This window comes from Pseudopipra pipra, chromosome 3, assembly GCF_036250125.1.
Source record: "Pseudopipra pipra isolate bDixPip1 chromosome 3, bDixPip1.hap1, whole genome shotgun sequence".
NCBI classification, from domain to species: domain Eukaryota; kingdom Metazoa; phylum Chordata; class Aves; order Passeriformes; family Pipridae; genus Pseudopipra; species Pseudopipra pipra.
The window spans coordinates 97,521,441-97,539,325 of NC_087551.1; the positions used below are offsets into that span (position 1 = coordinate 97,521,441).

At 37.0% G+C, this 17,885-nt stretch overlaps 1 protein-coding gene across 1 annotated transcript in view; it reads left to right on the forward strand.

Annotated features, from left to right (window-relative positions):
* The window catches only part of LOC135412059 (gamma-2-syntrophin-like), a 298,003-nt gene extending 286,449 nt beyond the window's left edge, over positions 1-11,554 (forward strand). The window contains exons 25-29 of the mRNA XM_064650434.1: positions 184-354; positions 1,850-2,087; positions 5,163-5,371; positions 5,887-6,057; positions 9,181-11,554. Of these exons, the coding sequence (XP_064506504.1) occupies positions 184-354; positions 1,850-2,087; positions 5,163-5,371; positions 5,887-6,057; positions 9,181-9,341 (950 nt within the window). The 3' untranslated portion in view covers positions 9,342-11,554. The remainder of the gene's footprint in view (positions 1-183; positions 355-1,849; positions 2,088-5,162; positions 5,372-5,886; positions 6,058-9,180) is intronic.
* The last annotated feature ends 6,331 nt before the right edge of the window (positions 11,555-17,885 follow it).

Consider the following 17,885-nt stretch of genomic DNA (forward strand, 5'->3'; position numbering starts at 1 on the left):
AGGTTATTCATAGCACTATTACTTATATTTTAAACTAAAGGAGATTTTTGCATATGTTTGAATCTAAAAGCCTGCCTGGACAATGTTTTGAAAACATAGAAACATACATGCATTCACATTTTTTAAAAAAGTTAAAGTGGTTTATATATATATGCTGTAATACTATTATTTTTGTGTTTAAAGGAGGTTTGGATCCTTTACTAAGAGGTCTTCTAGCACATTCAGCAAAACTGCAGGTGCAAGATCAACTACTGAATGAGGAGTTAACAGAAAAACTCTTTGTATTGTCAAATAATGGTTCACTTGATTTAGCATCATTAAATTTACAGCGTGGCCGTGATCATGGACTCCCAGGTCTGCTGACTTTTGTTGAATTTTCTTCCAACTGATAACTGCAGTATAACTGTTTATATTTGAAATGTAATCATAAGATTATAAATAATAATTTTGCTAATCAGAAAAGTAATTTAAGTATTTTTAAAATGTAATTTGCTAATATTTTTAACTTTGATGGACATAAAATATTCCACAGCTTTTGAAATTAAAACAATCTGGTAAATCTGGAATATAGAACAGTACTGGTGAGTGGATTGGGGTGTGCCCAGTGTAGGTACCTGAAGTTTGTTCTTGCTGGATGCAGCTCCAGAGCAGTGGGGTTTCTGTCTGCAACAGCTACTTCCCATTATCAGGCTGTCCTCAGCCTGTGGGATAGGTCAGCTTAGGCACAACCTCATTGACTCTACCAACCATAGAAGGTGTTGACAGTTATCTCCAGAAGTGGTGTAGATGGCTTAGTTAGGTACACACTTCATTTTAAGAAATATTACACGTTTGTGCCTGTTTCTTTGCCCTAAATTTTTTATTCCAGTCAGACCAGGGTAAGATTGAACTAACAGTGAAGGAGCAATAACCCATCAGGCCATGGATATACCTGCTTAGAGGAAGACTGCTGGAGCTTAGTTTAATTTGATTGCATCAGCTGTTAAAAAAATACAGTATGTTCACTGTTCAGTGTAAGAAACTCTTACAAGTATGCCACAGCTTCTGAGAGCAGAGGAGCTGGCTACCAATATGAAGCTCAAAGGCAGCTTTGGCTGCAGTGACCCTAAAATGGTGGAATTCAATATCTTTAGGACTGTAAGGAGGGAGCACAGCAAGATTGCTACCCTGGCTTTCAGGAAAGCAAACTTTTGCCTCTTGAGGGATCAGCTTGGTGGAGTACCATGGGATAAAGCCTTGGAGGGAAGAGGGGCCCAAGAAAGCTGGTTAATATGCAAGATCTAAGCTTGGGACCAATGCATCCAAACAAAGAGAAAGCCAGGCAAAAATGCCAGGAGGCCTGCATAGATGAACAAGTAGCTCCTGGAACTAGGAGGTTCCTTCCAACCCAAACCACTCTATGATTTTCTGAATGTAAAAGAAATCTATTTTCCAGAAAGCTGGACATGAGCCCACAGACACTCTCTTTAGTAAAATACTTTAGTTACTAACTTAATTCAGGTTGCTTCTTGACCACTCTTCATCTGCCTCTTGCATTCCTAGTCTAGAAATCTCAAGACACAGTGTATACTGCTATTATCATGTTTTCCTATTATCATCTATTATCATTGCTTAAATATGAGAGAATTATTTTAAACTTATTTTTCCTTCATTAAAACAATGTAGCAATTGCATATCCTGCAGTTTCAGATCCTGCCATGATTTCCCTGATCAATTCAACTTATAATAATAGGCCTCTTTTTATACATAACTGTTTATGACTATGATTAAGGTTGTGAAAATCCATTGCTTATAAATTTATTAATTTTATATATCATGCTTAGCAATCACTAATCTTCCTTTATTACAGGTTATAATGAATGGCGAGAATTCTGTGGTTTACCAAAACTGGAAACTCACACTGACCTGAATACAGTAATAATGAATCACAATGTCACTGAAAAAATCATGGAATTGTACCATAATCCTAGCAATATTGATGTTTGGCTTGGCGGTCTGGTAGAAGACTTTATTCCAGGTGCTAGAACCGGTCCCCTGTTTGCGTGTATAATTGGAAAGCAGATGAAAGCACTAAGGGATGGTGACCGGTGAGTTTATTCATGCAGTAAAATCATGTGTAAAAAAACCAATAGCAATGGAGATTTTATAGCAGCTTAAATATGCTTTAAACAAATCATGCCCCTTCCACATTTTTGTCTTAGCTCCTTCTTCATAGTCCCAATTCCAGATGACATGGAGTTTGTTTCTATGGTATTGAGGTGTCCAGCTTTGCACGCCTGCTGAAAATGCAAGGTGCCACCAGATGTTAATTGTGGCAGAGACCACTAACTTCTGTGAGGACAGATGTAGTGCTATGCAGGTTTTATTCTCCCCTTCATTGTGCTCAGGAACTGGAAGAACCTCAATTTTTTCTTTGACAACTGCAGCAAAGTCAGAATGGATGTGAAAAACCTATAATTCAGGCTTTGTAGGGGGATAATAGATACACCATATACCTGGCCTCAAGTGAACTGGGACTACAGAATGCTCACAGAATTGCCTCATTGGGCAGAGCATAGGATATCACTTCAACCAACCCTGCACAACTGCCATCAGGATCTGGTGCTGGGACAACTCTTCACACTTGGAAGGCAGGAGAAATCAGTGTCGGGTCACAACAGGGTGTAAGAAGCAGTTGTATCTTGCCTCTGCTGCTGAAGCAATTATAAACCCACCGTCTTTTCATTTCTGTCTTGTACTCGTGGCAATAATTTTGAATGTCATGAGAAGACTAATTTAAACAGCTCACACCATGCTAGCAGTGGTGTTTTAAGTATCTCTGGTCCTTACACTCACCTTTAAACTCCTCTTATCAGTCACTGTTATGGAAAGAAACCATTATGGAAATAACCATCTGAGGTAGAATTTAAATCTGAACTTTAAAAAATGTCAATTAATTAGCTCACAGGAAACAGCAATGTTATTCATAAAGGTGGTATCTTATTAGCATAAACTGTATAGACAACAAACATTCCACTGAGCTGAGTTAAAAACATGGTTGAAAGTCCTCTGAATTGTACAGGCATACTCGACCCTATCTGGAGAAGGACTATCTATGGAGGTCCTTCCGGTCTTGTTCCCTTGTTACTTATTATTCTGTGCCTTATAATACTACTGTCATTAAATAAACATAAGCATAATTGAATATGTTAACTCCTAGTTGAGAAAAAGAGAATTCTAGTAATGAAAGAATTCCACAAGTTTCTACCACAAAGTTTGTGGCAGGTAACTTAAATTTGAAATAGTATTTCTGTCATTAATACCAAAGGAACCACCTAAGAGAAGTTAGAAGTATGTGACAACGTTATAGTTGTTGCACAGTAAGCATAAGAATGGAAAAGTCTGAAACTCATTGCAATGCCTGGTCACATAGAGTATTGGGTGTTATCTGTATCTCCACCAGTGACACTACATACCTTAAATGACAGGTCAGTAAGTAGAGATTTAAAAATATTTTTTCTAACATACTCTTTAAGATCAGAAATCAGGACAAAGTGGAGTTTTTGTCTGACAGAACTCCATTCTGATAGCCCTAAAATCTTTTGTCAGTAATCTGACAAAGTATAAAAGGATTTCTTTTTCCTGTGTACTAAACCCAAGCACTGCCATAAACTCAACCACATCACCTGAAACAAGTTGTTTCCAATCCATCAGCCTTCTTTTTCCATCTCTTCCTTCTCTGAATCTTTTTGTTGATCTCAGGATTTGAAATATTTGGGCAAAAATTCTGAAGTTTTGTCATTCTTTGCATAGAGGTTTGGCTTCCTGATACAGATTGAATGGAGCAGCCTTTGTTGGAGTAAACACCTATCTGCTGAGCAGATTAAAAATCATTTTCTGCTCAAGCTTTCCCAGCAGTGTACATAAAACTGAATTTTGTGATGAAAATAGAATAGATTATAATGCACATGAAAGGGGAAATGACAGGTGTAGGAGAGCTGAGTGGAGAAAAGTGTTTAATAGCTTCCCAGGGGCCTGGGAATGGTCAGTGAAGTTTCAGCATCCTCTGAGAAGTTTGGGAACAGTGAGAAGGTGAGGTGTAAGAGGAAGGCTTCTTTATTTTTTTCTCCCTCCAGCTCCTCCACCTCTCCTGCATTTCTTGTCACAGTGCTGCTGAGCTGTGGGACATTAGCTCCACTACTGGTCCTGTAGATTGCCTCCTCCTTCAATATAGGCAATATTACCACAAATCCTGCCTAGGATTTGGGAAAATCCTAATTGACCTGACTACCAGACAGAACTATCTTGGAAGTTTAGCAGTGCTTAGCACTGTCTAATACAGATGTTCTATAAAACTCTGCAGAAGTATTAATGCAATGTCTTTATGTACAAAATGTTTATCTTCCTTTTTCCCCCCTAGTGTTTTCTTTCCTTTTACCTTTAAACATATACATTTGTGTGTATGCATATATATTTTATATAATGTATACCATTTAATAGATACATCTTTTAAGCACCAGCTGGTTATTCTGTTTGACACCACACTCCTGATCTTACAAAGAAAAGCAGCTCCTGTCTGTTCCAGACAGTCCTTTTAGCTCACCTTTTTTAAGATCAAAAGGATAATTACTGTCTTATGTTTTTCTACCATAATGAATCTGCATATCTACAGGTTTCTTAGAAAATTAAGTACTCTATATTAACCAGAGAAGCATTCAGCAATACCTGTTTTCATAGCAACCATTCAGTACTACAAGCAGAATTCAAAAGCTATAGTATGGGAATATCTATTATAGCTACTCCTGCAATTCTCCTTTAATTTATGAGTGAACAGCAAGTACCTGTGTGTAGGAGTAAGCATCCAGTTCAACCAAATTTTTTTCAAGTTTTTCTCTCAGGATCATAACATTTTTTGTGACCTAGTTTCATCAATGAAAAGTAATTCTGCAAATATGAATAATTAGTAGTTTTAACCAGCTGTCTTTAACACAGTATCTAAGTTGAATAGTACATCAGATTCACACCAGCCTCTTCAGGACTGGTTCTGTATGGCCATGGTATTTACTTTTATTACTGTTATATCTATCTACTTTTTGCTGTAATTCTTATTTTTTGGCTTTTACAAAGAATAAGCAGCTCTTTCAATTTGATCTTTTCAAAAAATTTTCTATCAATCTTTCCAGATTTTGGTGGGAAAATGATAATGTTTTCACAGAAGCTCAAAAGCATGAACTCAAAAAACACTCATTGTCCCGCGTGATTTGTGACAACACAGGAATTACTGAAGTGCCAGCAGATGCCTTTCAACTTGGAAAGTTTCCACAGGATTTTAAGCATTGTAACAATATACCTGGAATGAATTTAGAAGCTTGGCAAGAATTTTATCAGGAAGGTAACCTAGCAGTTACCATTTTTTTCTGATGGGAGGGGAGATGCAGCATTCCACATGAGGTCTCACCGCGGCAGAGTAGAGGGGGAGAATTCCCTCCCTCCCCCTGTTGGTCACACCTCCTTTGATGCAGTCCAGGATACGGCTTTCTGGTCTGAAAGTGCACATTGCCAACCTTTCTCTCCTTTCTCAAATTCGTCTGTTAAAAAGGACACAATTTGCCAACTTCATTCTGACAACTTAAATGGCTGGTGACATAACCAGACATTTTGATAGTTAGGGCAGAAGTTCTTAGAAAATATTAACTAAAAGCTCTGCAGAATGTTATTTTTACAAGGGTTATAGGTCAAACGTGGTATTCTTTTCCAGAAATGAAAAATTTAAGTCTCGATCACCTTAAAATACATGAGAAATTTCACTGAAGTTAATTTATAACAGTAATGGAGAATAATGTCCATTTGCAAGGGTAAGGTGGTAATTTTTTAAAAGCCTGTAATACAGGGGTTTTTTATTTGTAGAGGAACTATGTGGAACACCAAAGAGTGTGGAAAATGGTGATTTTGTATACTGTTCAGAATTTGGAAAAACTACAGTGACTTATACATGTCACTATGGATTTCAATTACAAGGAGAAGAGCAACTAACCTGCACAAGTAAAGGATGGAACTTTGAGGCTCCCATTTGTATAGGTATCCTTTTTTATTATTATTATTTCTAAATTTTCTAAAACCTAAAGTCCAGCAGCACTCATCAGAAGTGAACTCACTCCTATGCTTTTTTTGTAGTCAGCCTTCTGGGGTTATAGGTACAATAGTATGATATGTGAAACTCTCCTTGCTCCATAGTGCACTCCATATCTCAGTCTCTACCCATCCTAATTCAGCAATCAAATTGCTAGTAGGAAAATGACACTAAAAATCACCTAATTAAGCAAAAATAGAATCTATTAACATCCAGTAGGGGAAAAAAAAGGAGTAAATCAGAATTATACATTGCTTCCTCCTACATTCAGCACAACAGCAGACAGACAGTTGTCATTTTCCTAGCATTGTTTCAATGGATGCTCTACACAGAAATTGAGCTCCACACCACTAGGTCATGTGTCATGTTAATAATTTAAGTAAAAGTGAAAAAAAAATACTGTGAAGTGAATAAATGAAATTGCGTGAATTAATAATTACTTTAGGTCCAAACTCCCTCTCCCAAATAGCTGTGAAAAGACGTGCCAGAATTTAATTACTTCTGCAGGTACAAAAGCAGAGCAGGTGAAAAATCAGTAAAAAGCTAATTTATTTCAACATTTCATGTACATTTTCATGGGAATACTTTTCTGTTATTTTAATCATTCTTTTACCTTCTGTTTCCTTTTCGTCTCATTTTTACTGTTCAATAGAGTAGGTTAGAAGGAAAGAAAATGTGGCAAATATTTCAAGACTTTCACTCTTCACACTATGAAGCATGAATTCTCTCTATTCACATTTCAAATCTGTGTGCTTATAATGGAGTGTGTGTATGTGTGTATATACTCTCAAATACATGTATACATATATATATACACTCATACTCAAACTGCTCTACTTTATAAGAACATGAGAGAAAACTAAACCTGAAAAGGCCATATTTAGGAATATATTCTGGATAGCGGTAAATTAATTTGAATGCAAGCGCTGCAGCTGATCTGCAATAAAGTCTGCTTATCGGTATTTCTGTGATAGCAGAATAGAAAGCTATTCATTCTAATTGTATACCTGGTATGGAAAAAGTCAAATGAAATTTGCAGCTCTTTCCTTTATTCAAATCCTATTTATCCACTGAATTCCACCCACGTAAGTACCATATAAAGAAATAAAGCTGTTAAATGAATTATAATGAAACCTTTTCAATAGATTGGTGTTCTGGCAGCGAACTGAATAAATAAGTTAAATGAGTGAATCATTCTTTGTCCTAGTTTCTTTTAATATGTTCAGTAATGTAAACAAAAGATTGTATATCTGCTGTAGGAAAACAAGCTGCTGCATATATTAAATAAGTGATGCTGTTATTAAAGGAAAACCATCAAAACCCACTTATGCAGATGCTACTTGAGTTTTACAGTAGAAAGCACTTTGTTCCACTCATGTCTGTGCAATGTGTTCCCATTCTTTTAAATGTTCAGCAAATTAGGAGTAAATCAAGCAACATAATGAGGAGGATAGAGCTTAGCATTTCTGCAGATGGTTTCAAAATTATATGCTGCTCTGGAAAAGACAGAGTGGCTTGCTGACAAAAACATAGGATTCTGAGAGCTGTTAATTCCTGCTTACTAACTTCGACTTTGACAGAAATCATTTCTATTGTTTCAGGAAGTGGTTTCGTGCTAAAATATGCTACCTTCCTTTATATTAAGTGCTATCATACTCCTGATAGATAACTCTGTTTACTTTACTTTAGCAAGCTACTGCTCTTTGAGTAGTACAGTAGGCCGGTAAGGTCTGACAGACACTATTTAGTGATGAAGAAAAGAGTTAGCTAGTTAACAAATAGATTGACTATGGACCTACAGAAGCTGAAAGAGCACGTTTGGATTATAGTGCAGGCAAAGGCTGTACAGGTTCTCTTTCCCAGAAGATGATGAAGCAATGGTCATTAACCCAAAATGTAATTTTGAAGGGAATAATACTTGCTCAGATACCTTCGTCCTGAACAACAAATTCTTTTCTTGCTTCAAATTGGTGTTGTAAAAGCTATTGTTTCTTAAGGGTTCTGAAGTTTAAGATTATTCCTTGTATGATTAGTCTTTTGACTGTCTCAGTTGATAGCTAGCATTGGACACAGTTACGGTTTTGTATTAAAATTTGAGAGAATCAGGCTTGATCCTATTTACAGTGATAGAATTCCCTTAGCTACAATGCTAAAGTCAGTTAATCGTTCCTACCAACTACTTAGCTTGAAGTAGTAGATCAAACATTGTGGTAGAAAAGGAAAGGAATATAACCAAAAAGAGAAGACACTGAAGACTTAGCTAGGTGCCCACATAGAGGCTTGCAGTTCTTCCCAGGACCATTGGTCAGAGACATTAAACAAGCTGTCAAATAAACAGGACCAATGGGAAACTAACTAAAACAATACCAGACATCTATTTTTAGTCAACTGAATTCAGTCATGTGAATAAATATTGCATAGAAAAAAGAAAGGTGCAGAAATAAGGAAAAGAAATCCTTCTATCCCTCCCTGAGTAATTTCTTCCTGCACTGCATAATGTCTCCCATTTCATCATATAACCAGAATATGAGAGAAAAAGGTCTCAATGGCATCAAGAACAATATGTTTATTCACATTTTCCAATGGATAATTGTTCATCTGCTCATCATTTTCCCAGGATATTGTAATTTTACAGAATTCATATAACATCTAGAAAAAACATATTTGCATTGATATCAGAAATTACTGTTATAAATTTTGTCACCAAAGGTAACCTGAAATCTTGGCTCCTTAAAATCATTCCTAGAAGTGTATAGAACTTTGCCAGCATTATTATTTCCACTATCTCTATAGAGAACAGGATGAAAAATGTTTATGGAAGAACCTAAAGTCTTAGGACACAAACACATGCAAGAAGAGCTCTCAGATTTAAGGTCTGCAGTTTTGAAAATTCAGCCAATTGCCATTTTAAGCTTTTGGCAGTATCAATAAGGATCTTTGTCAGTATCCATGTCTCATTGAAAGTGTACAATACCTTTTATTTATGAATCCTTGTGAAAGGTGTTGGTGAGAAGTTAGTAATCCCTCTGTAATTTGTAATTATTATTGATCAGTGTGTATTCATTTTGCAGATATCAATGAATGTGAAAATAAAATTAATCTACCATGCCCTCCTTCTTCTACATGCATTAACACTGAAGGCAGCTACAAATGTCTCCATACTGATCCTTACAAGCTGGCAGAAGATGGAAGAACATGCATTGGTAATGCTTGTGAACATACTGTCCATTAGAACTTTCTCTGTTTTCTTTTATAATGCTGTAAAAAAAACATAAAACTGAGATTTATTGAAGAGTTGTTAACATATGTGAAAAACCTCTACAGAACTATGGGCTTAAAGGCACAGTCAGATTCTGTAAATAAAGGTACTGGATAAATAATACAGACAGAGAAATAAGCTTTTCATTGTCCATTCCTACTGTATAAAATCCACTGTTTTCCTTATGGTGATACCTTAACCCTTTCATAGCTAGAAGAAATTATGCATTTTCTTGGGTTTTTTCAGCTTTTCAGCATGTTAATTTGAGCCACTCGGAGTTTCATCTGAATCAGAAAATAGAAAAAAACCCACCTATTTTTCAGATGTTTCTTCTCTTTATTATTTACAATTTATTCCTTTTTCCATTCAGCCATGGCTACATTAATTTACACCTTTAAATCCAGAGACCAAAACCTGCTTTCAGATTAATTTAAGAGGCTAGTACACTGGTGTTGAGTGCAACAAGGATTTTACGAGGTCACTACACTAGCATGAATACGAGGCAGCTCCAAATATAAGGTAAATTTTATATTTCAAGGGAACAAGCAGAAAGTGCTTAGTCAGTGCTGCTGTGTCAAGTGATCATTACCCCAGACCAAGTCAAATATGCTTTTCAGAGCTTCATTTGCTTTCTGACAGGTCAAAAAAAATGGGTGCAAGTACAGCCACCAAGGCCATTGCTGTATGTCTACCATGTAAGGTTAGCACCTTCCTTTAGATCTCAGTTAATGAAGTAGTTTGTCATGTCCATGGACCTATCCTTCCATGATATGCTAAGGCTTGAATTGTTGAAGCTCTAGAGTCAGTCATAACAGTTTCTGCGATGTAACACACATTGCTTCCTCTTACATTTTAAAGCTATGGAAGAAAACATCCATTCAGGAAATGATTGGCAAAAGCTGGCAAATGATTACCTGGGTCTCACTTGCATTCTTTTATAGAAACAATGAGAGTTGCTTTACAGAATCTCTGCCATAACCACATTTTAAACTGATTGGTCAATTTGAAATCGTGCCATTAATTCAGCTGATAATTCTTTAAGCCACTGTAGAGTATCAGACATTGAATATTGGCAATAACTTCTATTGTCAAACTAACACAAATATTGAAAAACTTTAAAAAGATATCACTCCCCTTCTTAGATTCAAGCATGAAGTTGTAACTGTTCTTTACCTCATTGCCTCTTTACCTGCTCGCTGGGAGCCTCTAGTAGGTGTCCATTGCTTCTTGTCCTGTCACTGGGCACCACTGTAAAGAGCTTGGCTCCACCATCTTTGCACCCTTCCTTCAGACAAATTGATAATTTCCCCCGAGTCTTCTCTTCTCAAAGCTAAACAGTCCCAGAGCTCTCAACCTTTCTTCATGGGAGAGGTGCTCTAGACTCTGATCATCTTTGTGTCCCTTCTCTGGGCTCTCTCCAATATGTCCATGTCTCTGTTGTACTAAAGAGCCCAGTCCTGCACACAGGACTCCAGATGATGCCTCACCAGTGCTGAACAGAGGGGAAGGATCATCTCTCTTGACCTGCTGGAAATACTCTGCTTAATGCATCCTAGGATGCCATTAGTTGCTTTTTCATCGAGGTTTCATTGCTGGCTCATGTTCAAGTTGGTGTCCATGAGGACCCACTGGTCCTTCTCTGCCAAGTTGCTTTCCAGTCATTTGCTAGTGTGTAGTGGTGCCTGGGGTTATTCCTTCCCAGATGCAGGAGTCTGTATTTCCTCTGTTGAACTTTGAGGTGCCTGTCAGCCCATTTATCTAATCTATTGAGGTTCCTGGGCAACCTGCTGTAGATGATCTTGCTTAAACAGGAAGATTTGACTAGCTTATCTCAAAAGGTTCCTTCCAGCCTCAATGACTTTTTGATTCTGTGATTAGGTATGGAGAAAAGGAGCAGAATTTTAGCAGTGTTTTATATGGTTTCTCTGTAAATTGCAGTTCTTATCATGCTAGTGTGCATTGAGAAATAAGTAGTCAATTAGCTACTTGACAGTAGATTGCTCCAAAAAATATTTGTAATAATAAGTGCAAGGAAAATGTTACAGCCAACTGTGTTCTAGTTTGTTTAATTTCCATATTAAAAAAAATATGAAAAATTTACATAAAACAGTTTGTCTGTATTTTTACTTCAACTGATAAGTTCTTATCAAGGTCATTGAGTGGCTTGATTTGTTGGTCTATTGTTTTTGCATTTTTAAGGACATCATTCATAAGGCCTAGATAATTTTACCATACAGTTAGAGTAAGGTTTTGAGACTTAGTAAAAAAAGGGAGTGCAACACTTTTCTAAACCAACATACTAATAATAGATGAGCTGCTGAAATTTTAAAGTAATAAGAATTTGGAAATCTGCAGTATAGAGTGATTTAAAATTATAAGAGCACTTCACATTATAAGAATTTTAATGCTCTTAAAATTTTGAAGTGCTCTAGTATGCTAACTAGTCAATACTGCAAATCTATATAACCTTCAATCCTGCTTTTTTGGGTGGAATTCATCAGTAGTCTCAAAGCTTTCTTTTCTAAGGTTGGATAATGTTTTAACTCAGATGGAAACTTGTATACGGTAACTTTATTCAGGAAGTGAATTTATTGAATTGCCTCAAATCACAGCTGCTCATCCCTTACCACTCTGGCCCATGGTTTATGTTATATTTAGAAGGAAAAAAAAAATAAAATCAAGCAAACAAAAACCCCCCCATAAAAGTCTCAATTTTCCATCTATGCATACTCTAACCACAAGAAAAAGACTGTCACATTTTATATATCTTCACTGTTGACCCATGGTGAAAATATTTAAAATGTGTGTGTTTTGCCTCCAAAATGAAGTAGCTAAAGTTAGCTAAAGCTAACCATTTATGAAGACTTATTCAATGGGCAGAAACTTTTTAGATTGAAGTATGTCATATACATAATTACTTGTTCCTACCCTCACAACAATCAATGGAAATCAGTTTGATTTTTTAAATAAATCCTAAATTATTTGATGTTATCTCAAATAAAAAAGCAATCTCAATTTATTTAGTCACGTTTTTTTTAAAATATGACGAATATATTAAAAACCTGAAAAAGCTGTGTTAAAAATACTTCCAACAAGTACACTAGCATGTGTTTATATGATTAATGGATGAGGATTATCTAAAGTGCTCGTGGGAAATTTCTAATTCAATGAGTAATACAGTTTGAACTTTACATTTTAAATTAGATTACAAAATAATGAAAAAATCTATCGAGTGTTTTAAACTTCTATAACTTTAATGAGGCCTTTCAGTGACACTACAAAAAGAACACATTATGCATTAAAAGGATAGGAACCTATTGTGTGACTGCCCTCAGCCTCTTTCATGTCTATGTTGTGGGCAAAAAATGAACAATACTGGACTCTTACCTGGAGGATTTAATTCTGTCATTAAAGATGTCACAATCTAGTCTAAAGGAACTAACATGAACAGGTGAATAGTTTTAAAATTAAAGGAAGTCTCATGTTCATTTCTCTACTGTTGATGAGCAGGTTAATATTACCTTCAACACTGCAAACTTCAGCAAATGCGATTTTCAACTGGAAAGGAACTCATTCATTTTACCATTCTGTTTCTTACGGTGCTAACCATTACCTGTCTCTTTCAATATAAATATTCGTGTATATCCAGCCCATCTTATACTTTTTAAGGATATGGAGTCCAACTCACTTGAGAATTGACCATAAGTCTTTTCCATAACCAGTTTAACCTGGTTGTGCAGCATGTATGAAAAAAAAAAGATTAAAATCTCCAATTAAATTAATCAGAGGACGACTCCCACTAAAGAATTGCCCTTAACTGTTAATCCCAAGGACCAGCTAGGTAGACCCAGAAGTGACGTTTCAGGGTTATCTGTAATACTCTATTAATAGCTTCCTGAAAGAACAAACAAACTGAAAATTAAGAGGTGCTTCCCTCTCTGGTACTGAAATAAGATCTAGCTGCCAAGAAATGAGGGTGCTGTGTCACATTAAGTATATTCTATATAAATCAGAATGAATATTAGACATTTTGATTCATTTGATTAAAAAAAGACCCTTTAGTTTCCATCATTTTAGGAATTATCAATATCCTTTTTGTTTTACAATACTGAGTTTGAAAGTACTATGTCGGTCTTTAGTTTAACCAACATTTATCTTTAGTTTAACCAACATTTATCTTATTTATCTAAATATGCAAACATTGCTTCTGTGTAGAATTTCTGCCCGTGGTTTGTTTTTTTCTCTGCATAGTCAACCAGTAGCAAATATAAAGTTCCCAAATTTTGACCTTTTGACATATTTCTTCTTTTTGGAGTATGATGATTAGACTTTCTAAAACTTTACACTTGCTTACTGTAGAAGGTAGCAGAAAACATTCAACATATTTAAAATTTTTATTGAAAATACTGCATTAACTGAAATGGCATTGAAAACGTGGTGAACTTTTTGAGTTCAAGGAGGGGAAACGGTTTCTTTTGATATGTGTTTTTAAATTAGATTCTGTCTATTGTTTGCCGCTGTCCGAAAAGGGAGGGGGGACGACCGTGGCACTGCACGAGTCCTGGACACAAGGGTGGGATGCAGGTAGAATGCTTTATCATGTGTGTACCTGGTCTTTCATCAGCTCGGGAGGGGAAAGGGCCAGAACATAGGATGGAGCATGAGACAGACAAGCGGGGGGACAAACCAGGATAGGGACACGGGCAAAAGAGGGAGGAACGTGGAAGGAACCGGGGAGAGAGGGGGTGAATGGAGGCTGTCCCCTCTTTGCAACTCCTCCAGCCAATCGGCAGAGAAACAGGGGAGCAGGGAGGTGAACAGGCTGGGACATGCCCGGGAAATACAAATTCTGGGGAAGCATACAATGTGTATATACATAATAACTGTAAAGTCTGTATCATAAAGTCCTTTCAATCACTGTACATCTTTTTCCACTTCTGAGATTTTCCCCATTCTGATTCCTGGTCCTTCACAATTGTTGCTGCTTTGAGGTGTCTAACTGAACAATGATTACAAAAAATAGATTAAGGGTTTAACAGACTAGACCATAGGTATCCCTCTCAGACCACACTTTCCCAGTTGCTTTCTGACCCATTGCAATCTAAAAGAATGAAGTTATTGAAGTCTATAGGTCATATCATGTCACTTGACATCACGGGGGCAGACAGACTCTTTCGGAGATCCTCAGCAGAACAAGGAAACAATAAGTTGTAGTTTCAATGAAAGCTTTAATTTTTTTACAGAATATTATGATTAGCATAGCAGAAATAGTGTAGCAAAATTTTGTAAGTAGCATAGCACAGAATTTTTAGTACAGCTTAGTTTATGGTTCCTAATTACCTGGATCCTCTGCACACTGAGTCAAACCTTAATACTTGGCTTACTGTATCAATATAAGAATCATAATCTAGACTCAAAACTAGGTAAAAGAATACAAGTCATTCCCTCGGTCCTTGGAGAAAATGGATGATGGTGGAGGCATCCCTGACCACTGAGGGATCACAGGTATTGTTCACCAGCAGCAATTCCAGTGCAAGATCCACTTAGGAGTTGTAAATGCTACATTTTATAGACAATGCTCTGTGTGCTGTTACATTTCCCTGCTCTGAGAGAGGGTCATCCCAGCCTGGTTGGCCAAGTGCCTGGGACCTTCAAGGCTGGTAAAGGAGAGACGATGTAGTAATAGGAAAAGGCTTTAAACTGGAAGAGGATAGGTTTAGATTAGCTATTACAAAGAAATTGTTTACTGTAAGGGTGTTGAGGCACTGGAACAGGCTGTCCAGAGAAAATGTGGATACCCTATCCCTGGAGTTGTTCAAGGCCAGGTTGGATGGTGGTCACAGCCCTGCTGTCTCCTGGATTGCTGATACCTGGATCTATGCTGGATCTAGGGGTGCTAGCTATAATTCTCTCTTTTTCTCTCTCTTTTTTCACTTCTCCTAATCTCCTTGACATTTGGGTAACTTAAACCCAGATGGCTTGGATTTTGCTAAGATGTATGGGTTAGCATGTGCTAAGTCAAAGCTTTGTGGAATGCTTTATTTTGATTGAATGTTGCCCTTCTAACTTTTGCCAAGTTCCTTATTTTCTAAAGTTTACCAGGAAAAGTGTGTTATTTGGCCTCCTCAGAAACGTGTGCAGTGTCTTCTCCCATGCGCCCTCTCAAGGTATAAAAGAACTGAAGGCCCTTTTAATAATATCAGTAGGCGAATTTTTTTGAGCATTGTTTAGTTTTAAAGTAAAACCCCTTCGACGAGCTTGGAGCCTGGTGTCTTACAGATTGGGCTCTGAAAAACCTGGTCTACTAGGTAGAGGAGGCATCCTCTCCATGCTCCCATGGCAGAGGAGTTGGAGCAATATGGTCTTTAAGGTCCCTTCCAACCCAAACCATTCCATGACTCTATGATTCTAGGGAATTTAACAGGGAGAAGGAGAAGAAGTCTTGTGCACAGGAACTTCAGGGTCTGATGGGGAGTGGAAAGGGGACTGACACACAACCAGCTCAGTCACAGAGATTGGACATTTGCTTTATAAAATTGTGTTATCTATGCTAACTATGTTACCATGGATCAGGAACAGGGGGTACAAGCCGTCAAGGAGGACGTATAAATCACAAATGAGGAGAAATAACCATTTGTGACACTGACTCATATCTCATAAGGTAGCAGCTATCTGTACAATTCTGAACAAAACTATCTAACTAATCTTTCTAAGATATTTTGAAATTTTTGTGCATTTTCCCAATGCAATCTGTAAACTCTGATTTTCAAAGCCAATCTCCATAGTTAGGGAAGATGAAAGTATGTCAGAATTTAATTTTTGTGAAAATGTTAGCATTTAATACAATTCAACTGAGTATACAGCTTTACAACGTTAATTCCTTTTTTCAGTATGCAGTTATTTTTGTATATTATTAGAAAGTCAGTCAGTCAGTCAGTCAGTCACGGCTGGGCTTCGCAAACGAAGATTTAGGAAAGCTCTATCCACGTTTGCTACAAGCACGCTGGTGGCTAAAGAGACCAATATGAGATAGGCGTATCCGATTGCAAAAGGCACAGCAGAAAGACTCCTTAGGTGGTATATTCTGCAAGGCACGATTCTTTCTGTGCTGTCTTTTCTCCTCAAGAGTGATCCTGCATGTGTTCTAAAAGGAAACAGCAGCGTTATAGATGGTGTGTCTCCAGGTCTCCCGATTGGAGACCAGAGTGGACCAGTCATGTTGATCAATCTGGCCAAGGCTGAGATGTTGTTTCAGGGAGTCCTTGTATCTTCTCTTGGGGACTCCTCTCTTGCGGCAGCCAGTGGCAAGTTCACCATTAAGCAAGATCTTAGGGAGGTGGTGATCTTTCATCTTGGAGACGTGCCCTGCCCAGCGCAGCTGTGTTCTCATCAACATGGCTTCTATACTTGTGACTGCTGCTTGTTCTAGAACAGATGTATTGGTCACATAATCTGACCAGTGGATGTTTAGGATTGTATGGAGGCAGCATTGATGGAAGCGTTCTAAGAGTCACAGGTGATGGCAGTAGATGACCCATGATTCGGAACCATACAAGAGAGTAGACAGCACAATGGCTCTGTAAACACTGATCTTTGTACTTTTCTTCAAGTGTTTATTAGACCATTATTAGAAAGACCTATCTTTTAAAATGCATTTTACCTCAGCACAAAAGAATTTAGTTTCAAGATTCCTCACAGTCATTCAATCCAAAATGTAGTCATTTGCCTCCTAATTTTATTTAGCTTTAATTTTTTTTCTGAATTTTACAACAGTGACAGATCGTAACATTTAGATAAATGTTTTTATCTTTTTGCATGCTTTTACTGCTATGTCGAAGGAACAGAAAACCTGAAAATGACACCTCCTTAAAATTTCATTGAATTATATATAATATTGGACCAAGTTTCTTTGTTGTGCTGCAGAATGCAGAATACTGTAAGTAGTGAGTCATCACAGCAGGTGCTTTAGTCTGCAAAGTCACTTAGCAGTCTCAGCACTGCACCCTGCAGGGTTGAGAAAACCAGCTGGTCTGAGACAACAAACCCCAAGACTTTTGACAATTTTGTCAAAACTGCAGGAAAAATACGACCTTTATTTTAAAAAAATTTTGCAAGGGGAGCCCTATATTCTGTTACTCAAATAATTCTCAGTTTTGCATTTTCCAGTGGGTAGATTCATGTCTAAAGATTAACTAAGAAACAAAGATAAATGGTGAGCTATAGTCAGGGGTAGGTAAAGAGAGTAGATTGAAGCAAAAGAGTTCAGCACTTCAAATGAAGTGTGTACTAAAAGTTTTATCCACAAGTGACTGAGATGTGTAAAAGCAAAACTAAATACTTGAATTAAAGCAGAATAAGAGAAGATTTTTAGCAGCATTGTTTTGCAGTTATGATATTCTTTTCTGACATGTTCCCTTCTATTAGAATGTTTCAATGAAAAATATTAAAACTGTATTATGATTTATGTGAGTATTCATTGCAATTGCTTTGGGCATTTCAGCATACATAAGAAAAGTT